General features: G+C 43.1%; 2 protein-coding genes across 8 annotated transcripts in view; both read right to left on the bottom strand.

Moving 5' to 3' along the window:
- Positions 1 to 211: 211 nt before the first annotated feature.
- Positions 212 to 11,899, bottom strand: LOC140898313 (sterile alpha motif domain-containing protein 9-like). 5 transcript variants are annotated; one of them, XR_012154962.1, is made up of 5 exons: positions 11,750 to 11,899; positions 11,078 to 11,217; positions 10,648 to 10,854; positions 7,735 to 7,781; positions 212 to 725 (listed from the first exon to the last, which is right to left on the bottom strand). XR_012154962.1 is itself a non-coding variant. In XM_073311938.1 (5 exons), the coding sequence occupies exons 4-5, from the start codon at positions 7,736 to 7,738 to the stop codon at positions 2,530 to 2,532; spliced, it is 4,806 nt and encodes a 1,601-aa protein (XP_073168039.1). In that variant the 5' UTR covers positions 7,739 to 7,781; positions 10,609 to 10,854; positions 11,078 to 11,217; positions 11,750 to 11,885; the 3' UTR covers positions 212 to 2,529. The 5 variants fall into 5 exon arrangements, 4 of the variants coding, with proteins under 4 accessions (XP_073168039.1, XP_073168038.1, XP_073168040.1 ...); XM_073311938.1 differs by having other exon boundaries at positions 212 to 7,331; positions 10,609 to 10,854; positions 11,750 to 11,885; XM_073311937.1 differs by having other exon boundaries at positions 212 to 7,331; positions 11,750 to 11,885.
- Positions 11,900 to 16,872: 4,973 nt separating this feature from the next.
- The window catches only part of ERN1 (endoplasmic reticulum to nucleus signaling 1), a 62,927-nt gene continuing 56,212 nt past the window's right edge, over positions 16,873 to 23,587 (bottom strand). For 2 of the 3 annotated variants that reach the window (XM_073311949.1, XM_073311950.1), the window contains 7 exons: positions 23,259 to 23,358; positions 22,423 to 22,622; positions 21,710 to 21,857; positions 21,042 to 21,169; positions 20,473 to 20,596; positions 19,790 to 19,857; positions 16,873 to 19,422 (listed from right to left, as the gene is read on the bottom strand). In XM_073311949.1, coding sequence (XP_073168050.1) covers positions 19,216 to 19,422; positions 19,790 to 19,857; positions 20,473 to 20,596; positions 21,042 to 21,169; positions 21,710 to 21,857; positions 22,423 to 22,622; positions 23,259 to 23,358 — 975 coding nt within the window. In that variant the 3' untranslated portion in view covers positions 16,873 to 19,215. The remainder of the gene's footprint in view (positions 19,423 to 19,789; positions 19,858 to 20,472; positions 20,597 to 21,041; positions 21,170 to 21,709; positions 21,858 to 22,422; positions 22,623 to 23,258; positions 23,359 to 23,587) is intronic. The other variant, XM_073311951.1, reaches the window with a different exon arrangement.

Below are 23,587 nucleotides of genomic sequence, written 5' to 3'. Positions count from 1 at the left end.
ATAAGTTAAAATATAAAAACTATATGTTCAAACAAATTACATTAGGAAATCAGTATACATGTAAATCCTAAAACTAAGTAACAGGAGGATGTAACAATAAGCAGTACAGTTTCTTAAAGAATTTAGCCTTCCACAGTGTTAGAACTTCTTCAGTTTAGTTTCTTACCATAGACAAACTTCGTAAAATTGTAATGATGCTTCTCTTTTTAAAAAAAAAAAATCTTCAAACTACTATATTTCTCCTCTCCAAAATCAACAGATGTTTTGTTGCTTTATTGAATTTGGTTATTTAATACAGATAACTTTCACAGCTAGTGTGCCTGGTACTATACAATGGATGAAGTGTGCTGAATAATTATGGTACTATAGTAATATACATAACTGGTATGGTAGAGATAGTTTATTAATAGCTATCAATTGTTCTCCATGTCCAGTGGAGGTAGAACAAGAAGCAACGGGCTTAAACTGCACCAATGGAGATTTAGGTTAGATATTAAGAAAACCTTTCTAACTATAAGAGTAATTAAGCTCTGGAATAGGATTCCAAGGGAGGCTGTGGAATCCCCATTATTGGAGGTTTTTAAGAACAAGTTGGACAAACAGCTGCCAGGGATGGTCTAGGTTTACTTGGTCCTGCCTCAGCATGGGTGGCTGGAGTAGATGGCCTCTCAAGGTCCCTTCCAGCTCTACATTTTTATGATTCCATGACTTAGCTGTGGGCCAATCTGCAAAAACCAATAAGTATCACAATAAAACTTAAAACTAAATCCAAAATTATAAAATGTTAAAATACTTATAAATACAGATTAAAAAAGACATACACCATTAATCTGTATATGATCACCATACTGCTAGCTTTTTCCTTATACTATAAATGGCATGATAATATACCTATCTATATATGGTAATATACATAAGTACTTTATATGGGTCACCTTAAAATATAATCTTCCCTCTTACTTTTCCTGAAAAGATCAAAACCAAAGTATAGGTTGCAATTAATTACAGCCAAGATTGTATCTGCCAATAATTCATTTACTAAGTCAAAAAAGGAAAATTAATTACCTGTATTAACTACTGTGGAATCTGCTGTCCACATACTGCAGTAAAGACTAGTATTGATGTCACTTAAGTTGGTACATGTTCAGTCTAGTGGTGAATTTGGCTCCATATTGATAAACAATTACTTACTTTCTTCTGGGCTTTCAAACACCACAAAAAAAACCAACAACAAAACTTGACTATACATGACCATTACAGTTCCCAGGATATTCTGCATAAGAGTTAGAGGGGGTTACAACAGAGTTGTTAGACCTACTTAAATTCCAGTTCCATTCAGTCCGCCTCCTGAAATTCCACTAGATGTTAATATCAGATACAGGATTCTTCTTTACTTTCTCTTTTTCTGTTGTTGAACACTGCTGCTGTTAAACTCTTAAATATAACTACATTATTTTACTAGTGGGTGAAAGGAACTAATACAGATGTAAGGCAATCTAAAAAGCATATTAATAGGTTCCATTTATTCCAGCCAGTTGCCTGCACATAGTTGAAAGCAAGGACTGCAATAATAATCTGCTGCTGTCTCTTAACTGATGAAGCAAACTAATTTTAAAAGCAAGGGGGGCTGGGGCATATGAGTTATGAGGAGAGGTTGAGGGAACTGGGTTTATTTAGTCTGCAGAAGAGTGAGGGGGGGATTTGATAGCAGCCTTCAACTACCTGAAGGGGGGATTCCAAAGAAGATGGAGATAGGCTGTTCTCAGTGATGGCAGATGACAGAACAAGTTGCAGTGGGGGAGGTCTAGGTTGGATATTAGGAAAAACTTTTTCACTAGGAGGGTTGTGGAGCACTGGAATGGGTTACCTAGGGAGGTGGTGGAATCGCCGTCCTTAGAGGTTTTTAAGGCCCAGCTTGACAAAGCCCTGGCTGGGATGATTTACATGGTGTTGGACTTGCTTTGAGCAGGGGGTTGGACTAGCTGACATCCTGAGGTCTCTTCCAACCCTAATCTTCTATGAATCTATGACCAAAAATAGTTCAGTCACCATGATTACAGATTTTAAAGGGTTTCCTAGCATTCAAGATTTTGGAGCAGATCCATCACTACTCTTCTTCTTATAAGTGCTGGGTCATATTTTGTTTCTAAGTTTGTGTTATTGATATGAAAACTTACATATCATTTCAGTTTATACAAATAAAGGATGAAGCCTCTCTATGTTGAATATCCAGTTTTCTTCATCCTTTCCAAGAGACAATAACTTAAAAATTTCCTAAGGGGGAATTGAATCATGACAGCTACATTGAAACAAAGTATTCAGATACAAAACAATGACTTGAAAATTGCATATGGCAGTTGATACTAATGACACTATGTCAGAGTTGTACTTGCTCTAAGAGAAAGATTTAGTTCTCATTTTGGACAGTGGACTTTTTTGGAAAAAAACTTTAATACCTTGCAATGTTTTGAGTCTAGTGGGAATTTCAACTTAATGCACTAAGTACCTTATTTTTTGGAGCAAATTGTTTTATTTTTTTACCTGAATGTCATAGGCAACGAGCCCACTAAATGAAAATCCTAAATAAAATGTCACATTTTCATTTCCTGGAGGCACTGAATCAAAATGTAAAGGCAAAATATGAATCTGCCCAACATGACCCCGTGCACATACTTTCCCCTTTTCTGTCCAGCCATTCACTCTTTTTAAGACACTATGAACTTTGCCTATTTTCCATACATCTCCATGTAGCCACTTCATTCGTCGTTCATTTAGGGAGCCATCAATTAATTTATCAATCCTAGTCTTGTGTACAAACTTTCCTAGACCATTGCCTTTTCCCAGGAAAAAATGTGTGTAGATTCTCTTTTTTCTTGGAGCAACGTTTTTCATCTTGATGTCATACAAGTGCTTCATGGACTGAAGAGCAGCTATGAGAATATCATTTTTATCCGGATTAGATTCTCTGTCTAATGCATCATCTGGCCAGTACAGTAAGGTGAGCAAAAAATGGGCACTTGCTGGAAATGCTGTTCTTCTCTGTTTAAAGAATCTATTGCTGAGTTCTCTAAGTGTTTCAAAAGGAAGAAGTTTGGAAGATCCAGGAGATAAACATGCTAGTGTGATGTGACACAAAATATAATTGATGAGATCAATGTCCTCCAAGCTTCCTTTCTGTGGGTCTTCTGCATATAAGCTAATTATTTTTTCTAGCTTCTTAACTGACCTCTCATCCTTTGAATCTGAAAACAATGAAAGTATGGTAGTGACACTGCCACCACCATACTTATAAATGTTCATACGTGTGACGAGTTGGGTTTCAGGTCCGGCTTTGTTTTCTCCCATAGGATACTCTGAGGTAAAGAACTTAGCATACACCTCAGACTGTCTTTTCAACCACTTTCTGGGATTGTAAACTTGTTCTTCCTTCTCCTCTGCCTCATTTTCTTTGTTCTGGTTTTTATCTGTTTGGAAGTAACTTAGGTCTTCTGAAATCCATTCCAGAGCATTATAAATTTTCTGGCGTAAGCCTTTTAAACAACTGTGAAGCTTTCCCCAGGGTTTTTTAATTTCCTCAGGAATGTAGTCTGTTAGCAAATAACGCACAAGCTCAGGATGTTCCCCTTGTGTGTTTCTGGGAAATACCTCAAGTGTAGACAGAAATTTTAGTAGACGACATCCCACTTCAACCTCTCCAAAATATCCGGCATTGTTCATGTTGTCGATCTCTGACTTTGCAGCCTGTTGTGCAGCCCTGAAGCATTTCATAGCTTTAAGGGCAATTTCTATCATCTCAATGACTTCACCAGGCGTGGCCCCATCTGTCTCTTTGTCCACAGTAGAACTAAACCATTTCCTGTACACTTGACCTTCTGTATCCAAAATAAAAGAATCATATGGCAAATAAGATTTGGCTACCCCTGCCCAATATTCTGCATCCTCAAATTTCTCATGATGGTAATGCAATCGAGCAAGCTGCTGGGCAAAGTAGGCATCTTTTCCCAGGCATTCGTATGCAGTTTTTAAAACCTCTATAGCTTTTTCACAGTTTTCAACCTTACAGACATGCTCAATGAATGGAGAGAAGAGGCTGTCAGTATTGTCTCCCCTGCTTTTCTTGTCACGTCGTATGAATAGATCTCTGATGAATTTTATGAACTCTTCCCGTCCAAATCTGTGCTGAAAAAGCATTTTTTCCTGGAGAAGATTCATTGCAATTTGACTTTGAGGCTCACTTCCTGAGAGTTGATGCAGAATTTCCTTAGCAACCAGGTGATGTATTATTTGAACACATGAAATATAGGTGGTATTTGCTCTTAATTCAATGAAAATAAGTCTTGCCTGTTCACTTAAGTTGTTTTTGAAATCATACTCTCTCTTTTCTGTATATGCCCCGAGCCCTAGAAAAGCTTCACAGTGTGATAATGAAATATATGAACCATGTACATAGGAATTGAGCAAAGCAACATACTTCATCAAACTAGTAACATGGGAGGAAAGGTCTATGCCTTCCTTCCAGTGCTCTACAAACTCTGTGACATATGTTTCCTTAAACTCCTTACTCATCAAGACAAACGTAATCATAAATTCAGGCTTGAAGTCTTTCTGCTCTTCAAGCTTTTCAATTTTGGTTTTAAACAGGTGTTTCTCTTGGTCTGAGAGTTTGTGAGTGACAGCAACTGTATCGAGGGGAGAAGCTTTGCAAAGCTTTTCAGGGACATTAGATCGTTTACAGCCCATGAGGATGAAACAAGGCTTGGATGAATGACCCCTTCGAGCTGCCATTGCATCCATTAAATCATTCTTTAATTCATCTAGATAATCTTCATCGTAGTCTTCAACAAGGAGGAGGACTGGGAGAGAATTCTTCATGTCATTTTCATCATATTCTCTAAAATTAACTGCATGTTGGGAGACAGTTGCAACTGGATATGAAGATCTGACCACAGCACATCTTAAATCCTTTCTTCTTTTCCATAGTACTTGCCTTGCAATGGTGCTTCCTCCGCTTCCAGGTTGATGAAATATTTGTAGTTTAGCCACAGACCACCTGATTCTGTTCTCGTGCAAAATACCATCTAAGATTTTATGAACATCTCTGCAGGCATCACGTTCAATGACATCTCCACAGCCCCCTTTATCAGCAAGCCAGAAATTTTTCCAGCTGACTTTTCTACCTTGGTAAAATGTTTGTTCTATCTCTTGTATTTCTTTTGTGCTCAGAAGATCCAGTTTGATATCATCACATTGATTTGTACACAGTATTTCAAGGGAAAACATTTTTTCTTCTTCCAATGTTGGAAGCACACACAGACCTCTTGTGGAAACTGGTAAACGTCTGAGACATACTGTAGATGGCATCATGTTTTGAATAGTGGCATCTACGTGACTTAGCTTCATGCCTACAATGCTCCTCTGTTCTAGTGTCTCAATGCTACAAGATGCCTGAGCTAGGTTAGCCCACTTCTCATAATTTTCTTTGGACTCTGCAATGCACATGATATAATCTATACCATTCATTTCTGTGTAGAATTCCTGGAAGGTGTCTACAATTGGCTTCTCCACAGGTGATGATAGTAGGAAAAGTACCACAAAAGATCCCTTTGGAAGGATTTCATCACAGATAAATGAAATGGCTTTCTTAAGATACTTCTTTTTAGTTCTAATCCAAGTATTTTCATCACAAGGTTTTTCATCACCAAGGAAGTCACTGCGTCCATTGCAAAATATCCAGCTGGTGTAAACATCTAGGCCCAAATGTTTTTTAAATTCAGTGGTGTTCATCTTGCTTTCATTGGCATAATTTTGCAAAAAATGCAAATGTGTTGCATGATGCTCTTTGTACTTGGCATATAAACCTGACACATTGGAATCCTCATCAAAATCAAACACACAGAAAATATTCATGCGCATTAAAAACTTGACAGACTTAAGATCTTCCTTTCTGCATCTGTTTGTGACAAGGATGTAACTCAGGTAGTCATCTATATAGTTCTTGCCATCATTTAATAGGACTAATAACTTACGTCCTAAATCTTGTGAAGTTTCTATGAGGTCTTCATTACTGGAGGACTCAGCCATTTCTCTTCTAATATCCCTCTCTTGTAAACCCTGAATAAAATCCACTAACTGTTCTTCATTCTTTAGAGGTTCAGAATTGGCCTTAAGTCTTTGATAGAGAACTGAATTTTTTTCACATATTGTCTTATTGCTGTTTTCATTAAATCTAGGTAAGCGTACTTGAAAAATCTTCCCCTTCACTGTACTGGATGATGGTTCAATGTCAACCTCCACCACAAAGCGTTGGTCTTGAATGTCCTTCTCAATCACTTCAATAAAAACAGGAGGGTGAATGCATATTCTTGCAGCTTCTTGGTCAGATGCATTGAAACATTTTGCAATGTTTTTATCCAATGCATCAACATAGATGTCTCTGTGTCTGACTGGCACACCTATTATCTGCCCATGTTCATAATCCTTGTCACCTTCAAACCTGTCCATGACACCAAAGTGTATCGTTCCATTACTTCGGATATTCATGCAGGCTGAGCCAAATCGAATCACTTCAAAGGCAAACTTTGCTTCAAGCAGTGGTCTGTCTAGTTCCGCAGCAATTGCAAAGGATTTGTATTCATGGCAAGGGGTGATCAAATCAATGACTCCTGTTTCAGGAGAAAGGACTGTGTTTTTCACATACTTAAAATTAATATCTTGAGTGCCAAATGGTCGAAATCTGCTCAGAGTTAAAGCTTCAACTCTTTTTTTATGCATTGAATGACTTTTTCCATTTTCTGTCCTGCCAAAAGTAGACACTGATTTTTCTGTGTCTTCCCTGCTAGACTCTTCTAGTGGACCAGAGATGTCTGTTTCGGAAGCTGCATGCTGGTGAAAAGTTACTTGAGAACTTGGTACATTTTTAGGCCGTGTGATTTGGATGTTCTTCAAGCTACACTCTCTCTTTTCAGCTGGTACATTAGCTGTTGTAGGCATGTTAGAATTCCTGATTTTCATTTTTTTCCCCTGAGCATTAGTTGTTCTACCAGTGTCACTCAAGATTTCTGGAGTCTTAAAACTGGGATTATCTGCTTGCCCTATACCTGCTTTTTTGTTCAAACATTCCAAAAGTTCATTTCTTTCACATATAAGTACATGGATTTGGCCTTTTTTCATACCAATGCTTTTGAGAAAAGATTCATCTATTTTTCTAAGCACTGGACCTGTTACTTCTTCCTCCCATAGCTTTTTCACATATTCTTCTTTTATTCCAATGGACTCTAGCCAGTCTCTGACGTGACACTCATTCCATTCAGCCAAAGGTAACGTTTTGTAGTCTAAGAATAAAATAAGTTTTAATAAAAATAAATAATAATAAATCAGAAAAAACGTGAGGTCACCCTGAGCAATTCAGCATGCTGTGTTCTTGTAGTTATAATCCTCCTTGAGAGCGAGCATGCGCATGTATGCGTGGGTTGGTGGATTGAGTATAAAACTGGGGATCAGGAACTCCTACATTCTGATTCCAACTCTCACTCATTTGCTGTCTAGTCTTGGGCAAGTCACTGAGCCATTGTGGGTCTGAGTTTCCCAATCTGTAAAGTGGGAATAATACCTATTTACCCACCTTGCAGGGCTGTTGAGAGGATTCACAGTTGTGTACCATACAGTGGACCATTTACTTGTACTTATATGTTTAAAAATAATTATGGGGAAATATCTTAAAAGCAAGGTACATACCCATTTTCTCTTGAAGTGGGTTTATCCCCCTGCTGATAAATGAAGATCTAAAGTAGAAGAAAACATACATTCATGTGTTTCAGAAAATCATTTCCACGTAATCCAGATTTACTCTATCTATACTGTAATTAATTTTTTGCACCATTTGTCTTTTTATGTACATTATTTCTTCATTTTCAAAATCTTGGATTGCCATCTAGCACTCTGCTTTTCATAGTCTGACATAAAAGTGGTGGAAAATAAATCCAGTAATGCATAGAAAATAACATAACTCATTAGTCATGAACTTGGGAGCTTAAATTCGTAACTCTCTCTAGACACTAAAAATCATGGACTGAATAGAGACACTGGATTTAATGCTCATTACAACAATCTATAACCCACTAACTCCCCTCCAGCTGTTTCCTCCCTCCCCTTTCCCCCCTTTGACTGGAGAGGCCTTAACAGGCCATTTCACCTTGAATGATACCTTGAAATATGGGTTAACTACTTATGCTAAACAATCTATTTCATCTTGTATTTAGCTGTGACACTCTGGTTAAGTTTCCAAGACATGAAGAGCTCTGTGTAAGCTTGAAAACTTGTCTCTCTCACCAGCAGAAGTTGGTCCAATAAAAGATACAACCTCATCCACCTTGTTTCCCTGAGGGCTTGTCTATACTTACAGCACTGCAGCCTGCCACTGTAGCTCTTACTGAAGACACTATATACATCAATGGGAGAGCTTCTCCTGTCAGCATAGGTACTCCACCTGACCAGGACGCGGTAACTGTGTTGACGGGAGAAGCTCTTCTGCTGAGATCGCGCTGTCTACACCGGGAGTTAGGTTGGTATAACTGCCTCACTCAGGGGTGTGGATCCGACGTAGTTATAGTCTGAATGATATAGTTATAGCAACATCAGTTTGTAGTGCGGACCAGGGCTAAGTAACCTGTCTCCCAAGTGCTGCACTCAAACAGCCTGTAGCTTGCAAAATTGGGAAAACACCTTAGATTTCCCCCATTCCACCTCTTTCTTAGCCAAACATGGCATGTTAATGAAGCCAAATTAATATTGATAACGACAGTGATAATGGGTCCACCTCTCAAATAGTGCTACATAGACAGGACTTAATCCTTGACTAATCTCCTGTATCACAGAACCTCCTGCTCATCTCACTGCATCTGCATCTCCAAGAAAGTGAGCTGGATACATTTTCTCATTTGCGAGACGCTTGCCTATGGGTAGGAAGAAATTATCATTGGGGCTGATTGGCATCCCATGGTGAGTTTTAGGGCTTGGCTAGATGATGAGTTAGTGTGCAACCAGAGGGGTGTATGCTATAGTGTGTTCCAAGGGGAAGGGTCCAGCTGGAGGTGTGGGCTCTGGGGTGGGGCTGAGGGGTTTGGGGTGCAGGAGGGTGCTGCAGGCTGGGATCGAGGGGTTCGGAGGGTGGGAGGGGGATAAGGGCTGAGGTCCGGGGTTGGCTCAGGGGCACAGGCTCTGGGCGGCGCTTACCTCAAGCAGCTCCTGGAAGCAGCGGCATGTCTCTTCTCTGGCTCCTTCACCGAGGCGCGGCCAGGCGGCTGTGCATGCTGCCCTGTCCTCAGGCACCACCCCTGAAGCTCTCATTGGCTGCAGTTCCCGGCCAATGGGAGCTGTGGGTGTGGTGCTTGGGGCGGGGGCAGCGTGCAGAGTGGAGCCCCCCGCTACTCCTATGCATAGGAGCCAGGGAGGGCCATGCCGCTGCTTTCAGGAGCTGTGTGGAGTGCCCCATCACCACCACCACCACGCTCCCTGACTGGAGCCTCGGAGCGGGGCAAGCCCCAAACCCTGCTCCTCAGCGGGAGCTCAAGGGCTGGATTAAAATGGCCCATACAGATAAGCCTAAACTGTTAGAAAAAATTTTCCCCTTTTTTTAGTGACAGTTCAGGTTGCAGAAGCACACAGCCAGCCACCCAAAACCTTACAATCATAGACATCAGAAGAGAAGAGTCGTCTCCATGCCTCATTGCCTTCATACTGCCTATAGGACTGTGCTAATGCACTCTGACACCTCCAACAGGTACTGAAAATCAATTCATAGGACTGGAAGGGACCATCTGGGTCATTGAGGCCAGTCCCTGGCTAGCACAGGCCACCCCATTGTATAATCCTGTTCATAAAAGTATCAAGTTCCATTTTAAAACTTTTAAAACTTTTATTACGATTGTTTGCTCCTGCTATTCCTGTTGGGGCGGGGGGTCCAGGACCTCTGTTGGTGGTGAGAAACCTTCTAATTTCCAGCCTAAATGTATTCATGGCCAGTTTATAGACACCAGTCCTCAAGTTTAAAGATCCCTTCTCCCTCCCTGGTGTTTTCACAGTCAGCAATCCTATCCCCTCAGCCTTAACTTTGCTAGGCTAAATAAGACAATACACACTCCAGCTTCATCCACTTTGCATTGTAACCAAGGAACAAAACCAAACAAAAGCAATGCAACTTAATAGCAACCTCAGCAGTGTTAAACCACCTTAGCGACCCAGTGACTTGGTGGGTGTGACAGCCATATGTGCTGCCCTGTAGATACAAGCGCACCCTGAGGTAGCCCTTAAACATTTTGCATTTCCTGGGTTTCAGAGGTTTAAGCATGGGGGGCACTCAACTTTCTGGAAGTTGGAAGGGCAGGAGGCTGTGCTGGGCAACCTGACTGCCACTTTAACCAGGGGTTTTGGCAGTTAATTCCACAGGTTTCTTGAGAAAGTCTATGCATAGTTAGCTATCAAATACAGTCCCAGCCCTACTTCCCTGGCTTATATTTTAGACAAGGGGCTGTGCTGTCTGTGTAAAAAATGAGTTCACATCCCAGCTTGTTCCTGGTGGCAAATACCCTGTAGTGCAAGGTTTCTACACACCTGAGATCCAGTTCCTTAGTGGCAATTCCAGGCTCTTACCTGCTTCAGGGATGTGAATTCAGGTTTAAAGGCAGAAGAATCCTTAGAGTGAATAAAGAGAGAGCCTGCAGCAAAAAGGCAAGTTAAGCAGGGCCCCTGATTTGAACCAGCCTTGTTTTTGGAGAGATGAGAAACCCTTGCTCCTATAACTTTGATGGAGAGTAGATGGAGAGGTGAGTATAGAACTGGAGAAGGATGGTCCAATGCCTGTGAAGGAGACAGGGGAGAAGGGTCAGCGGGCTATTGGGACGGGTGGGAGAGATTGGTGATAGGGGCTTAAAAAGGAATGGGGAACAAATGCACACATTTAAGTAAACAGCAAGACCCTGGAACAGATGTGAGAGAGCGAGGAGTAGCTGCTATCTATGCAATCACACCCCTCCCCCGAATTATTTTGCAAAAGCAACTCCAAGGCTGTACAAATACTTACAAAAAAAATTCTTTTTAGGTGAGCGCTTCACAGCCCCTCGGTGGGGGGCCTGGTGCAGTGAAACCCCTTCCCCGGGAGTAGAGTGGGAACGTCACGTCCACGGCGGCCGCGCAAGGGGAGCTGACGAGGCAGCCAGAGCACTTGAGGAAACGAAAGTTATTTTTGACAGTCCTGGCTAAAGCTCGCCACGAGGGGGCAGCAAAGCTCGACCGTGGAAATGGAGGCGTTTGTGGGTTGTTTGCCAGGTGAGGGGATGGGCTCCAGAGACCACCCGAAGTGGGGTCGGGGTCAGGGTCAGCCCAATGGGGAGGGGGGGTTAATGGCCCTTAGCCCAGCCCCCAATGTCGCCTGCAGCAAAGCCCGGGGCACAGCCCTATTTCGCCCCATAGGCCCAGGGCTGGTGCAGAGGATGGGGACGGTGCTCAGTGCCCGGTTCCGCCATTTGACTGCCAGGGACCAGGCACCGGGGAGAGACCCGGGCTGGGCCCCCGGGGCCGACGTGCCGGGGCTCGGCGCCTCTGGCAACGGGGGCCCCCGCGCTGGAATTCCCCGGGCCGGGCCGCACGGCCCCGCGTGACTCTTCCCGGGGAGCCGCCCAGCAGCTGCCCCGGCAGGGCGGGGGCGACGCTTCCCCAAAGCCCCCTGCCGCTCCAGCGCCCGGGGCTGCCTCACCCGCCGCCGAGTGCCCCGTCCGCGGGTTTGCAGCCGGTCTCGGGGCTGGGCAGCACCCCGCGGCGGCGGGCTCGCCCGGCTCTGACGCGCCCAGAAGGGCGGGTGGGGAGCGAGCCAAGCGGCTGCCGACCATGTCACGCCCTCCCCCACGCAGTTAAAAATAAATGGCGCCAAAAAGACCAGCCCCCCCCCCCCCGCGGCTTTCACTTGCGCTTCCCAGCCGCTGCTCAGCGCCCAGCTTGCGCCTGTTCCCGAGCCTGACCCGGGCTATGGTCGGCCCCCGGCCCCCGGCTTGGTCCCAGCGCTCGGCTCGCACCCGCCTGGCCGCTCCTAAAGCTGCTGCTTTTCTGCGTCCTTCGCTACCCTTCCTCTCGCGCCGGCTGGGAGACAAGCAGCCGCCCTGTAATGGGTGCCAGTCACTGTGTTGGGGAAGCCCCTGCACTTTAAACTGGGTTTAAGGACCCCCCCTCCCCCCCAGTCACGGCTGTGGGCTCAGCTAGCGGGTCTGCTTACCCCTACCAACCTCTGGGCGCTGCAGATGTTTGCTTTTCTTGCACAGCGCCCCCCCCCCGACCCCCACCCCGCTGGCTCCCAGAGGCCACGCTGCTGTAGGCCACAGCGAAAACCAATTCCGTGGGGGGTTGGTGGCCTTCGCAGAGCAGCTGTAGACTGGGTGCCACGCCTGGGCCCGAGACATGAGCAGCGTGGTGGGGGCTCACAGCGTAACGTGGGTTTGGGCTGACGAGCAGTGGCTGAAGGGAAAGGCCAGGGAGCTGGCATGGGGTGCTGCGCTCACATCAGGCCTTCAGCGCAGGGATGCCCGCGTGACAGCTGCACTGACAGTCGAGACGGGAGTTGGGACTCAGAAGCTTGCCATGCCCAATTGCTACTGGTCAGTGGGCAATCATTTTGGAGTTTGAAAAGCCACAGTGGGGACCATTGTCATGCAGGTGTGCAGGGCCATGCATCCACCTTCCGCTATGCAGATCTGTGACGCTCAGTAAAATGCAGGACATAATGGATGGAGTCACAGCAATGGGGTTCCTGAACTGAGCTGGGGCCACAGCTGGTACACGTAGCCCAATTTTGAAACCAACCCACTTTGCCACAGTGTGCATGCACAGGAAGGGCTGCTTTTCTATGGTTAGGCAATCATTGGTGGATCACTAGGGATGCTTCACCAACATCTGTGTTGGCTGGTCACAGACATTGCATGAGGCGCATATCTTTAAGACCACAGGGGCTGTTCAGAAAGCTGCAAACAGTGACATTCTTTCCTGACCTGTGGGTTACCAAGGGCAGTGTTGAAATGGCAACAGTAATCCCAGGGGACCCAGCCTACCTCCTGCTCCCCTCACTCATCAAACTCCACACCAGCCACCTCGACGGCACCAAGGAAAGAGTCAGTCAGCAGGTGCAGGACAGTTGAACATGCTTTTGGTAAGCTGAAGGGATGCTGTCATTCTGATCCAGTCTTGTTAGTAAGGAACACCAAAGATATCCCAGTGGTTATAGCTGCCTATTGTGTCCTGCATGAGATCTGTGAGGCAAGGTGGGGGAAGGGTGCAGCCAGGGCAGAGGGCCTCTGAGTTCAAACAGTCAGATACAAGAGCTTTAAAAGAGCTTAACACAGTGCTATGTGGCTGAGGAAGTGCTTGAAATTGAAAGAGACTTTCCTTAATGCGGTGTGGAGGCCTGTACTTTACCTGGCCCAGACTGTTTGGGGGCTGATTGTGGTGCTTGGTATACCTTTATTAATGCACCTATTAATTTTGTGGTGCTTGCTGTACCTTTATAATTATTACACAGTTTGTCACTGCTCCTCTGCGTTCCATCAGCCTGCACAATAACATGCTTTCAATAGCCTTTCACAGCATATGTTGTGAAGTAATAAAGATGCATGTCTCCAAAAAAATAGATTTTTATTGTGTACCCAAACCAACTACAATAAAAACTTCTGAAATAAAAGAACAGAAAAGAATTTAACAAGGGGAAAGAACATTTATGGCCATTTCGGCTACCCTACAGCAACCATGGCTCTCGCAGGCCAGTATAGGCGAAGCTGTGGTTTTCCTTCCTGTCCCATAGTATGGAGTGGTAGTGGGAGGAATTCAGCCCCTGCTGCCACCTGGAATGCGTGGGTGGGTAAGTAAGTAAGTAAAAGGAGGTGCTAAAATGGAGCTCTCCATTGACTTTCTAATTGTAGCCAATTATTTTATCATTCATTTATTGTGGGTGGTATAATGTTAGGATTATAGAAGTATAAGATTGGTTAGTAGTTGGAAGAGACGAATCTGTATGAGGTATCTAACTAAGCAGGGCTGAAACACAAGGCCTACAGCCTGAGGCCGGTATGAGTTTAGATTAGCCCTTAGAGTTAAGAAATGCTTGATGTAAGTAAGTGACTGAAGAATAACCTGATGCCACAAGATTAAAAATTGTAGCAATGAGTGGTATTGCAAAAAATTAGCTGCAAGATTAATTTTAGATTACAAAATGCCCTAGAGGTACTTTTTTTTTTTTTTTTTTTTAACATGTTCCTTAACCACTGGATACAAGTTGTGCGTCAGTGCTGAGCATAAAAGGAACTATACACAACCTATGGAAAACAGGGTACCCCAATATTCTCAGGGGACACAATACAATTAGGGAAAAGAAGGCTGACACTTTCACACACGTGCACAGGATATGAGGTATAGTCAGAATCACATTATAAAAGAGGGTGCCCAGATTGGGAAAATTGAGCTCCCCCAGGGAAAACTCCAGCAGGAACCCTCCGTCTACTGATGATCAATCCATGAGAGACCCAGCAAACTCTCAGACTATCTAGGAGGATATGAGTATGACTATAGCTATAATAAGTGCATAGATATAGTAGGATTTATCTCTGCTTGGATATTCATTGTTGGTAACTTTTAGCAATTTTATTAAAGAAGTTGTTCTAGTGAATGTATGTGTTACTTTCCTTAGTCTTCATGTGTTCTTAGAGACTCGAGATCTGAAACAAGTGGCAGAGGGAGCTTTCACTCTGTTGAGCTTGAGACTGTAGCCAGCAGAGCCAAACCCAGTGGTGTAATACAACATTACTAAATGCACTGGATCCGAAGGGGCATGTGGCTGCATCGCTTCTTCCATGAGGCAAAGCTCCCAAGCCGGGAACGATCAGCAAATGGAGCAGCAAGCGGCGATATGGTCTTTGCCCAAGCAGTGGAGGCAACGTTGGTGCTAGTCACTCCCAGAGAAGGAGTGACGGCACGAAGCGCAGTACTTAAACCTGTCTTGCCTAGGCATAGTGCCCGGGCTGGGGAAGAGTCCTGCAAAGGGAAGGAAAGTCCAAAACGCTAACTAACAACTATGAACGGATAACTAATTACAACTAGAGAAAGAAAAAAACAAAACAAACAAAACTACGTACAAGGAAAAAACAAGTGAAAACACAGTACACATAGCAAGCTAAGAGCACCAAGGAACAGGCGTTCCGACTCTGGCCATGCAGCAGTAAGAGGGAACTCCAGGCCCCTCTGTTCACGGTTTGATGCAGCACAAGCTTCCAGGCTCTCAGGGAATATGTCCTCCAGTATTCTCTTCTTTCGTCTCCTCATTTGGCTCAGATATTCCATGGGTGTGGTGGAAGGCTCCCTTAAGGCCACAATGGCAGCAGCTACAGATAAGACACACACAGGTATCATGTCTATAGTCACAACTGGAAGCAAAAGTTAAGTTTTGGAACCCCCTTTACTCGGTCCCTTAAATTTTAAACAAGACATGCTTATTGACACTTCAGCTTCAGAGTGCTTGTGCCCAGCACCATCGCTAGTCCCAGCCATGGTGCGTATGGCCCAGCAGAGGTGTGGGAGGAATTGTTCAGTTGTATGAAGCAATAACATTTTAGCCTATTTCCATGGGTACACATATAGGGCAACGACACTGAATACTGGCACTGTTTTCCACAGGGGGTGGTGATTTTAGCCGATATCTCGCTCCTGAGAGTAACAAAAGCACAGAGAAGCTGCTGCTGGTGTCCCGAAGCCGTCTGGGCCCATATGCTGCTAGCCTGTTACTTGCAATGGTGCCTGACGAAGTCATCGCAGAGTGGCGTAGGGAAGTGTCTATGGAGGAAGAAATAAGGCTGCCGTCCCAAGAATCCTTCAGGAGAGGATTGCAGAGTGCCTCCATGAATGTTCCATCAAGGTCTCTCAGGAGGACTCAAGGGACATCCCTGTGTACATAAACAAACTGCTTCACATGGCCCCCGCCTAACTCTAGAGGGGAATGAAAAACAGACAACAACTCTACCTGTGTTTGTTGTACCACCACCTCTTCTAGTAAGAGTAAATGTGTGTTCCAAGAATCAAGTCTTGTTTGTGATATATTCTTCTGTAAATTGGCTACCTCTCAATGCTACTCTCGTGTTTACCTTTTGTTTTAGCTCCTGGAGGTGGAAGATGTCAGGCAAACAGGCTCCAATCCACATCTCTCCCTGACTATTTTTGATGGACACCATGTTGGTGTGAGCTCACTCATTGTTTTTTCTTATGGCCTTACGAAGTGATGGGGATACTTGAGACAAAGATCATTTTAGTTAGCCTCTGAGCACATCTGTTTATTGTTCCTAGCTCCTATTACAGGAGTACTTGAGCACTTAATAATCTTATTGTATTTATCCTCAACATCCCTGTGAAGAAGGGCAGAACTAAGGGGAACTGAGATACAGAGAGAGACTAAATGACTTGCTCAAGGTCACAGAGGAAATCTGTGGAAGGGAGCAGGGAGCTGAATCCAGGTCTCCCGAGGTTAAAGCAGGAATGACTTTCAGAGGTGCTTGCAGACCAAGAAATATTTGTACTAGTTGGGAAAGTTTGCAACATGGCACCAGTTCTGCTGCACTGGTATTTGCAATATTAGGAATCCTGGAATAGATGGGCCACCAGCTGCCGACACCTTTCTAAACAGTGTCATGTAACTGCCCAGAACGGGTCTAAGCTGACACAGTGCTTAAAGCAGTTGCAACAGCCAGTGACTGACAGCAGGGCTCCTAACATCACAAAATGGAACTGAACCCATGTTAACAATAGACACACTCAAAGTCACTTCCCTGAACCACTACGAAGAATGGAGCAGTGGATAAAATAAACACCTTCTCGACCCATCTCTGATTTTAGTACAATAGCTAAGTGAATTTTGAATTGCAGGAAAAGAATGCTTTTCAAGGCTTCTAAAACACTGCAATTAATGATTCGTCTATAATTTCCTGTGTTCTCTGTGCATGTCTCCACTGCCCTCTGGTGGATGGAATGTCAAACTCAAATGTTTATTGGCCTAGTGGTTGCAGCATAAAAACTCTTAACAGTATGGCACAAGCAGGGGTTACCTTTAGCTCTTTATTGAGGAGTAAATATGAACATACCCTACCCAGCCCCTGTATCTATCTCAGAAACCTGACGCCTTGCTCAGTGGAGTTTAAAAAAAAAAAAAAAAAAAGGCAAAATCTTCCCCCTTGCCCTTTTTGCTTGGTTACCTTTAACACGGGTTTTCAGACTCTTTCCCCCCCAAAAGCCAGGCTAGTCCCATGAAGGTCAGCGGCAGACAGTGCATAGCTTCCTTTCTAGTCCTACCCATCTTCCCAGGCTGCAATGAGCGAACAGCCACTTTCACTAAAAGAGGGGAACACGCCTCAGTCTCTAAACCTATTTGTATTTATTATTGAGTACAAGTCATTATTTAGTGGAATTATAAAAGAACTGTACATTAGAGGTATAAAAATATGAAATAAACTTTGAATCATCTTAGGTAAAACTACCATTTTTTCAAGCTTTAAAAACATGTAACTTGCACAATTTGGCATCTTACCTTGACATCTGATTTCATACAATGTAAAACTAGGAAACTCCCCCAAATGTAAGCTTTAGAAAGGTGACTGCATTAGAAAAAGAAAAAACACACACCCCATAGCAATGCCCAGTCACACAAGTAACCGTCAATAATTTACTAGTTTACGACACAATGGCACAGTCAGACCAATTAAAAGCTTCCCTGTCCACGTGATTTACCCATTAACAAGAATAGACAAATTAGTTCCATTGAAAGATGCAGTATAGCTTTTCCTCTTCCAGTTATTAAAAAGTGGTTAACAGAAAACACTAGAAGGGTTTTTTTTTAAAGTATTTGGCATGCTTTATACTTGTACCACTTAAATTTGATACCACTTTGTAGTAAAAATTAAATAAATATAAATATGTTAAATAAATATATTGTAAAAGAATAATACACATGTATTACATCAGAACCCAGCATTTCTTAATGCTGTTCACACATTTAATGCTTGTCACAGCTTTAGGGCCACTGAAAAGGAATACTGCATCCTTTCAAATGTAAAGAAAATGTATATAAAAGCTTCACCTTAGACATCATTATCAATCCAGACATACAGGAACTCAGGTTCCATTGCTTATTACTACTTTCGTTCACCAATTAAATATGTGGTCCATAATTTCACTGTTCTTTAGAGCAATTCATATTTAGATCCCTTTCCCGCTACAAGGTCACATTGCCTCTGGCTCAGTAACTGAAGACCTTCTTAAGAAGAAAGGAAGGAACAATTTTAGCCAGTTACTGTATCCAACACACCAATTGGCCTCTTTCCTACAAAGAAACTAGAAACGGACATCTGAATATGCTTCTCCAAATTACAGTATACCTTAGTTTTTAATACTGTGATCTAAGCCAAATACTGTCATTGCCTTTCTGTGAACATTTGGCTGATCTCTCAAAACCCCATGGCATGCAGTCTTGCACTTGTGAAGTAAATAGAACTGACCGATTTTTCCAATCGGTAATGTATCGGATGGCATTGTATCTACCCAAGAATTGGGGACTAATATTCAAGGGTTGCACTGATTAATTAGAAATTACATTCTCTTTACAGGTTTTGGATATTTTCAGATTATTCCCTTTACAATCAGTGTATTGTATCTAAGACACTGTTTCAAATGCAGAATATGGCAGTAGTGCAACAGCAGGTTTGGATGGTTCGCTACAACTAAAAGGCTCCTTTTCCAGATCCTCATGCCTAGTAACGATATGGTTTCAGTCACTGTGTTTGATTCTGTGCAGTGAAATATATGAATTATAAAATCAAGTACAATGTAAGTATGTTCAACAGCAGAATGATGTTTACACATAGCTGTTTGCACTCCATTTTCACTTTCTTTCTTAAAAGCTGCCTTAGGATAACTCCACCAGCTTGGTTCAATGCTTTTCTGAAGTTAGCTCTCATTCCTTGTGCTCCTATTGTCCTTTTCCTGCTTCAGCGCAGACACAACATAAGGCACGTTTGGAAGCTTGGTTTCTTCAAAGAGACATTTTACTCCTTGATGATCCCACTTGTCCCTGCTAAAGGTAGGCCAATTTCACAGCCTTATGCTTGGAATGTTCATCACAGAGAAGGGAGCCCCATCTCCACCCTCTCAAATGGTATCTCCTGGAAGTCTCTGCTCTGCAGAATCCTGACTATAATAATGCTGAAAGAGTCGTTCCCGGCTGCAGATTTGCATTGCTTGGTAGGTGTGAAGGAGAAGGCGAGGGAAACGAGACGTGAAATAACATACAAAATAGTCTGGGATAGAGCCCAGCGTCTCCTGCACTTCCAGAGGCAGTTCTCTGTAATGATGTTTCTAGGGAAAAAAAAAAAGATACAGAAGAGCATTCTTTATAGGGTATTCACTTTCTTCCTCTATGCAACATACTAAAGAGATCCCCATGAACATGAAGCAGTTTAGTGGCCAAAGAAGACTTACTAAATGACAAGTGCCAGTTTATAGTGGTGGTGGATTGTTGGCAGTAAGGTGGACCACCACCTAAGATAAGCCAATAAAAAGATGGTTTAGGTGGAAACAGAAAGGGTAACATTCAAGTAATTTAAAATGCTGTTTATACTTCTAAAGAGGGATGGAGAATATGACAGGTATGGGTGGCTAAAGTTTTACGTGGTACAGATTATAAGGTGGTTTGATGCTGGTTCACACACACACCCCCCTTTACCTTATTTCTCATCGCCCGCAGAAGATCCCGTACTGAGCCCCCTTTATAGGATCTGAATTTTCGAAGATCTGCAAAAGCAAATAGGCTGTGTTTGTTTGTTTTTTTTAAATTAACTGATGTGTACAAAGTCCTCCAGGGAGCTGATCTGTTGCTATCTCCCATACTTGCAGCCAAAACACGTGAGAGAGCTGTTTGTACTGTTCTGGCCAGGTACATCAGGATCTGAAGTATTATAACCTTTTTCAAACACTAAAGGAAAAAAATCAGTGCAGGAGGCATATTGAAAATCAGTGCAGGAGGCATATTGACAATGCAGAATATTAAACAGTTTGATGCATGTGTGACCCGTGTGATTTTTGAACTGTATCATCTCTGCTCTTAAAAAGTAAAATGTAAATACCGCTAAAGCCTGGTAAGTAAACAACGGAAAATAGGGCCTGAAATGGCCACACTCTTGTTTTTTGTGTTCTAAAATAGGGTTATATATGTGTGTGTGCACGCGTGTGTGCGCAGGTGTACGTATATGTACTTTTTAATTTAGAACAATTCAGTACTTCAGTTGCAGGCCAAGTTCTCATGTAACAAATCTGAAAGACAATGGCATTGCTGCCTTCCTGTACATGCAGATTAGGGATAATAGCTTGTAATTCCCTTACATTATTATGGAATATAATCTCAGTTACCTGTCTGAAGGGGAACCGTGATGTGCTCTCTCCAGTCCATTTTTACCACCTTTCTCCCTCCTCTCTCTAACTGCTTGACTATGGGACCATCTAGAGATTCTTTTTCTATTCGGTCACTCACATCCTGTAAGAAATGTTCAAGTTACTTCAAATGCTGTATTTTTACTTCCAACTCCTACCCACTCCCCACCCTCCCAATTACAAATTGCCACCCTCTGCCAGATTAAAGGGTGTCCTGAAAAATGGCTGCTTGCTGCTGTGAGACAGTACAATGTAATTGGACTGAACATAGGATTGGTAGTCAGGAGCTATCTGCTAGAGTTCTTTCAACATAGAAAACCCAACATGCTCACTGGACTGAAACCCTCCAAAGGGCTGGACATTTTCTTACCTGCACTGACTAAGCACACAACCTCACTTCTTTGTTCCTTACATTGCACGTTCATCAACTGCTGATTCTACATGCAACTATCTCAAAGACTTTAAACTTGAAGTTTTAGAGTATAAGATTTTAAAAACGTATGCAGAATGTTTCATCCTGGACAAAATAAAAAATTGACAAGACAGACCTGAAAAAACTGGAGCTGTCTTTCTAGATCCCAAAAGAATGGGTGCTTCAGCACACAGCTGGCAGATGGACGTTTCTGAGGATCCATGTTTATCATCTGCTCTATTAAGTCACGAGCGACTATGTCCTCTACGAGAAAAAGGGTGATTATTCCCAGACTGTCTGAAACAGTTAAAGTTGTTTTCAGTCTTTAAGAAGCCATCACGACACCTTCGAGTTTGTCAGAGATTTAGAATTTCCAGTTGGATGCTCAGCCTACAAAAAACAGGCCAAATCCTGCCCTGATTTATAGTCTGTGCAACCCACCAGAAAGTCATTGGGGTTGAATCAGTACAGCTAAGAGCAAAGGTCAGTTCAATCTTTTTAACATCCTGGATTTACATGAAATTCCTCTTAAAACTATCACAGTAAAGCTTGGAGGGCTCAAAACTTTGCAATCACCTGGAATTTCATACGCTTTTGGACAGTAAAGTCAATAGTTTTAAGGGCTTCTAAGTTGTGAAAAGGAGCTTCCCATATAATTACTTCAGGTGCTTGTACTTCACATTTGCAACTTTGGGGTCATGGTGATTCATAGGTCTCAGACCATTTCCACTGGTGTTTTGGGAGCTAGAATAAACTGTGCAGTGCTTTACATTTAACAGAGTAGGAAAACATCCACCTACTTACCATGCTTCTCTGAATTTAAGGAGTCCAGACTGTAAACACCGAGTAGAATGTTGGCTTGCCGCTGCAGGGATTTGCCAAAGGGATGACTGCCTTCAGATACCACGTAATAGAAGACACAGCCAGCCGAAAAGATGTCCACAGTGTATGTCTGCAAATGAACATATGGTTTATAAGCAACATTACAATATAGTTTATTCAATACTTTGGGTCAACTTCACAAGTCAGTTGTGCATCTGAGGGAACAACAGAAGTTTCTATAATCACACTTCTCTCCACAATATTCTAAAATAATTAGAACATGGCAAATCCTGCACTAAACCCACCTCCAAGAACATCTCCTGTCTTAAGTGACCACTTAAAATATCCCCACTTTTCTAGTACAATCCCATTCTATTGCTAAAGGCCACCATGAGTAAGTAACTGATTTTTGGTGGCCCCTTGGGTGATCACTTTGATTTCACTAGGACTACAAAATATGGAACAGGATAATACAGTAATAGCCCACTAATCAGAAAGTTCAGCCTTCAACAAGAGCTAGTTGTGTTCAGAACCTCTGAAAATTAGTCCACAGACATTTTAGTTCCAAACTAGCTTGAATGAAGAGGCAATGAACTGTGGATGTAAAGGTCTGACTGCAACAGTGTGACACTTGCCAATCCCACTCCATGGAACTTCCCTAACCCTCGGAACAAGAACAAATGTGATTGACTTACAGGGTTCTCTTTGCAATCTTCACTCAGCATCTCTGGAGCGATCCACCCTTCAGTGCCTGGCACACCAGACTGACGGCTAAAACTGTGCCTGCCCACTGCCAGCTTCTTACACAGGCCGAAGTCTGAAATCATGGCTTTGACCTTGCCATGGGCATTGGGCATTGAAATTAGGATATTATGAGGTTTCAAATCCCTGTGGACTAATACAAACACCAATTAACTGACACCGGGTAGCACCAAGAGCATTTTTAATTGTTTTATTTATTTGGAATGAAATCCTTTCACATTACTGAAGCAGTTTTTGTTAACGGTCAGGGATCTATAGGCTTAAGCTCAAGGCACCTGTTGCCTATTCATTTGGGATGCCTATTCTACCCCATTTCTTTCAAATCTTGCAAGTTCTTGTTAGAGCCATCACCACCTCCACACATCCCCAGGTATTCCAAAGCCATCATTTGTTATATTCGACTTCTACAGCAGCTGAGAAGCTCAAAGCAAAAGCTAATATAGCAGGGAAGTATCATCCCCATTTTACAGCTAGGGAAAACTGAGGCATAGAGGGGTTGTGTCACATACAAGTCTGTGGAAGAGCTGGGAATGAAGCTAGATTTCCTGGTTCCCAGTGCTGCTCTATCATGGCCACTCGTGAATGGGCATCATGGAATGGCATTGTTATTTAAAAAAGGAAAGAAAAAGAATGAGTGGTCTCCACTTCTCCCAGCCACCCAGCAATAAACTACATGGCTGCCATAGCTCCCTGCACCAGGCTGACTTATTTTGCTTCTTAACCAATAAAACATACAGTAACCTGAAATTGAAACGAAGGGCCTTCTTACCAATATTGAGAGAGTGTAGATAAGCAAGACCAGATGTCGTCTGTTGCAGTAGGTTAATGGGCTGTAAGCCATGGCGACTGAAGTCCTTCTGCTCCACATACTATACATTATATAAGGGAAAACAGAAAGTAAGCCTAAAACCCCAGCATGTTCTTTGTACACTGGTCTCTACATAGATCCCAGGCCACTGAAAAGCTCCCTCAACAGAAGTAAATTCTACCCAATCTAATGAGAGCTGGTTATAGTCTATCCCACAGACAAAGGGGAACTTTAAGACATCATACTGTACTAAAATTCCACAAGCCTGTTGCGCAGAGAGCCCATGTGCT

Source organism: Lepidochelys kempii, chromosome 14, assembly GCF_965140265.1.
Source record: "Lepidochelys kempii isolate rLepKem1 chromosome 14, rLepKem1.hap2, whole genome shotgun sequence".
Classification (NCBI taxonomy): Eukaryota; Metazoa; Chordata; order Testudines; family Cheloniidae; genus Lepidochelys; species Lepidochelys kempii.
The sequence above is the reverse complement of the archived record's forward strand: the minus strand, read 5'-3'. Positions and strand labels throughout refer to the sequence as shown.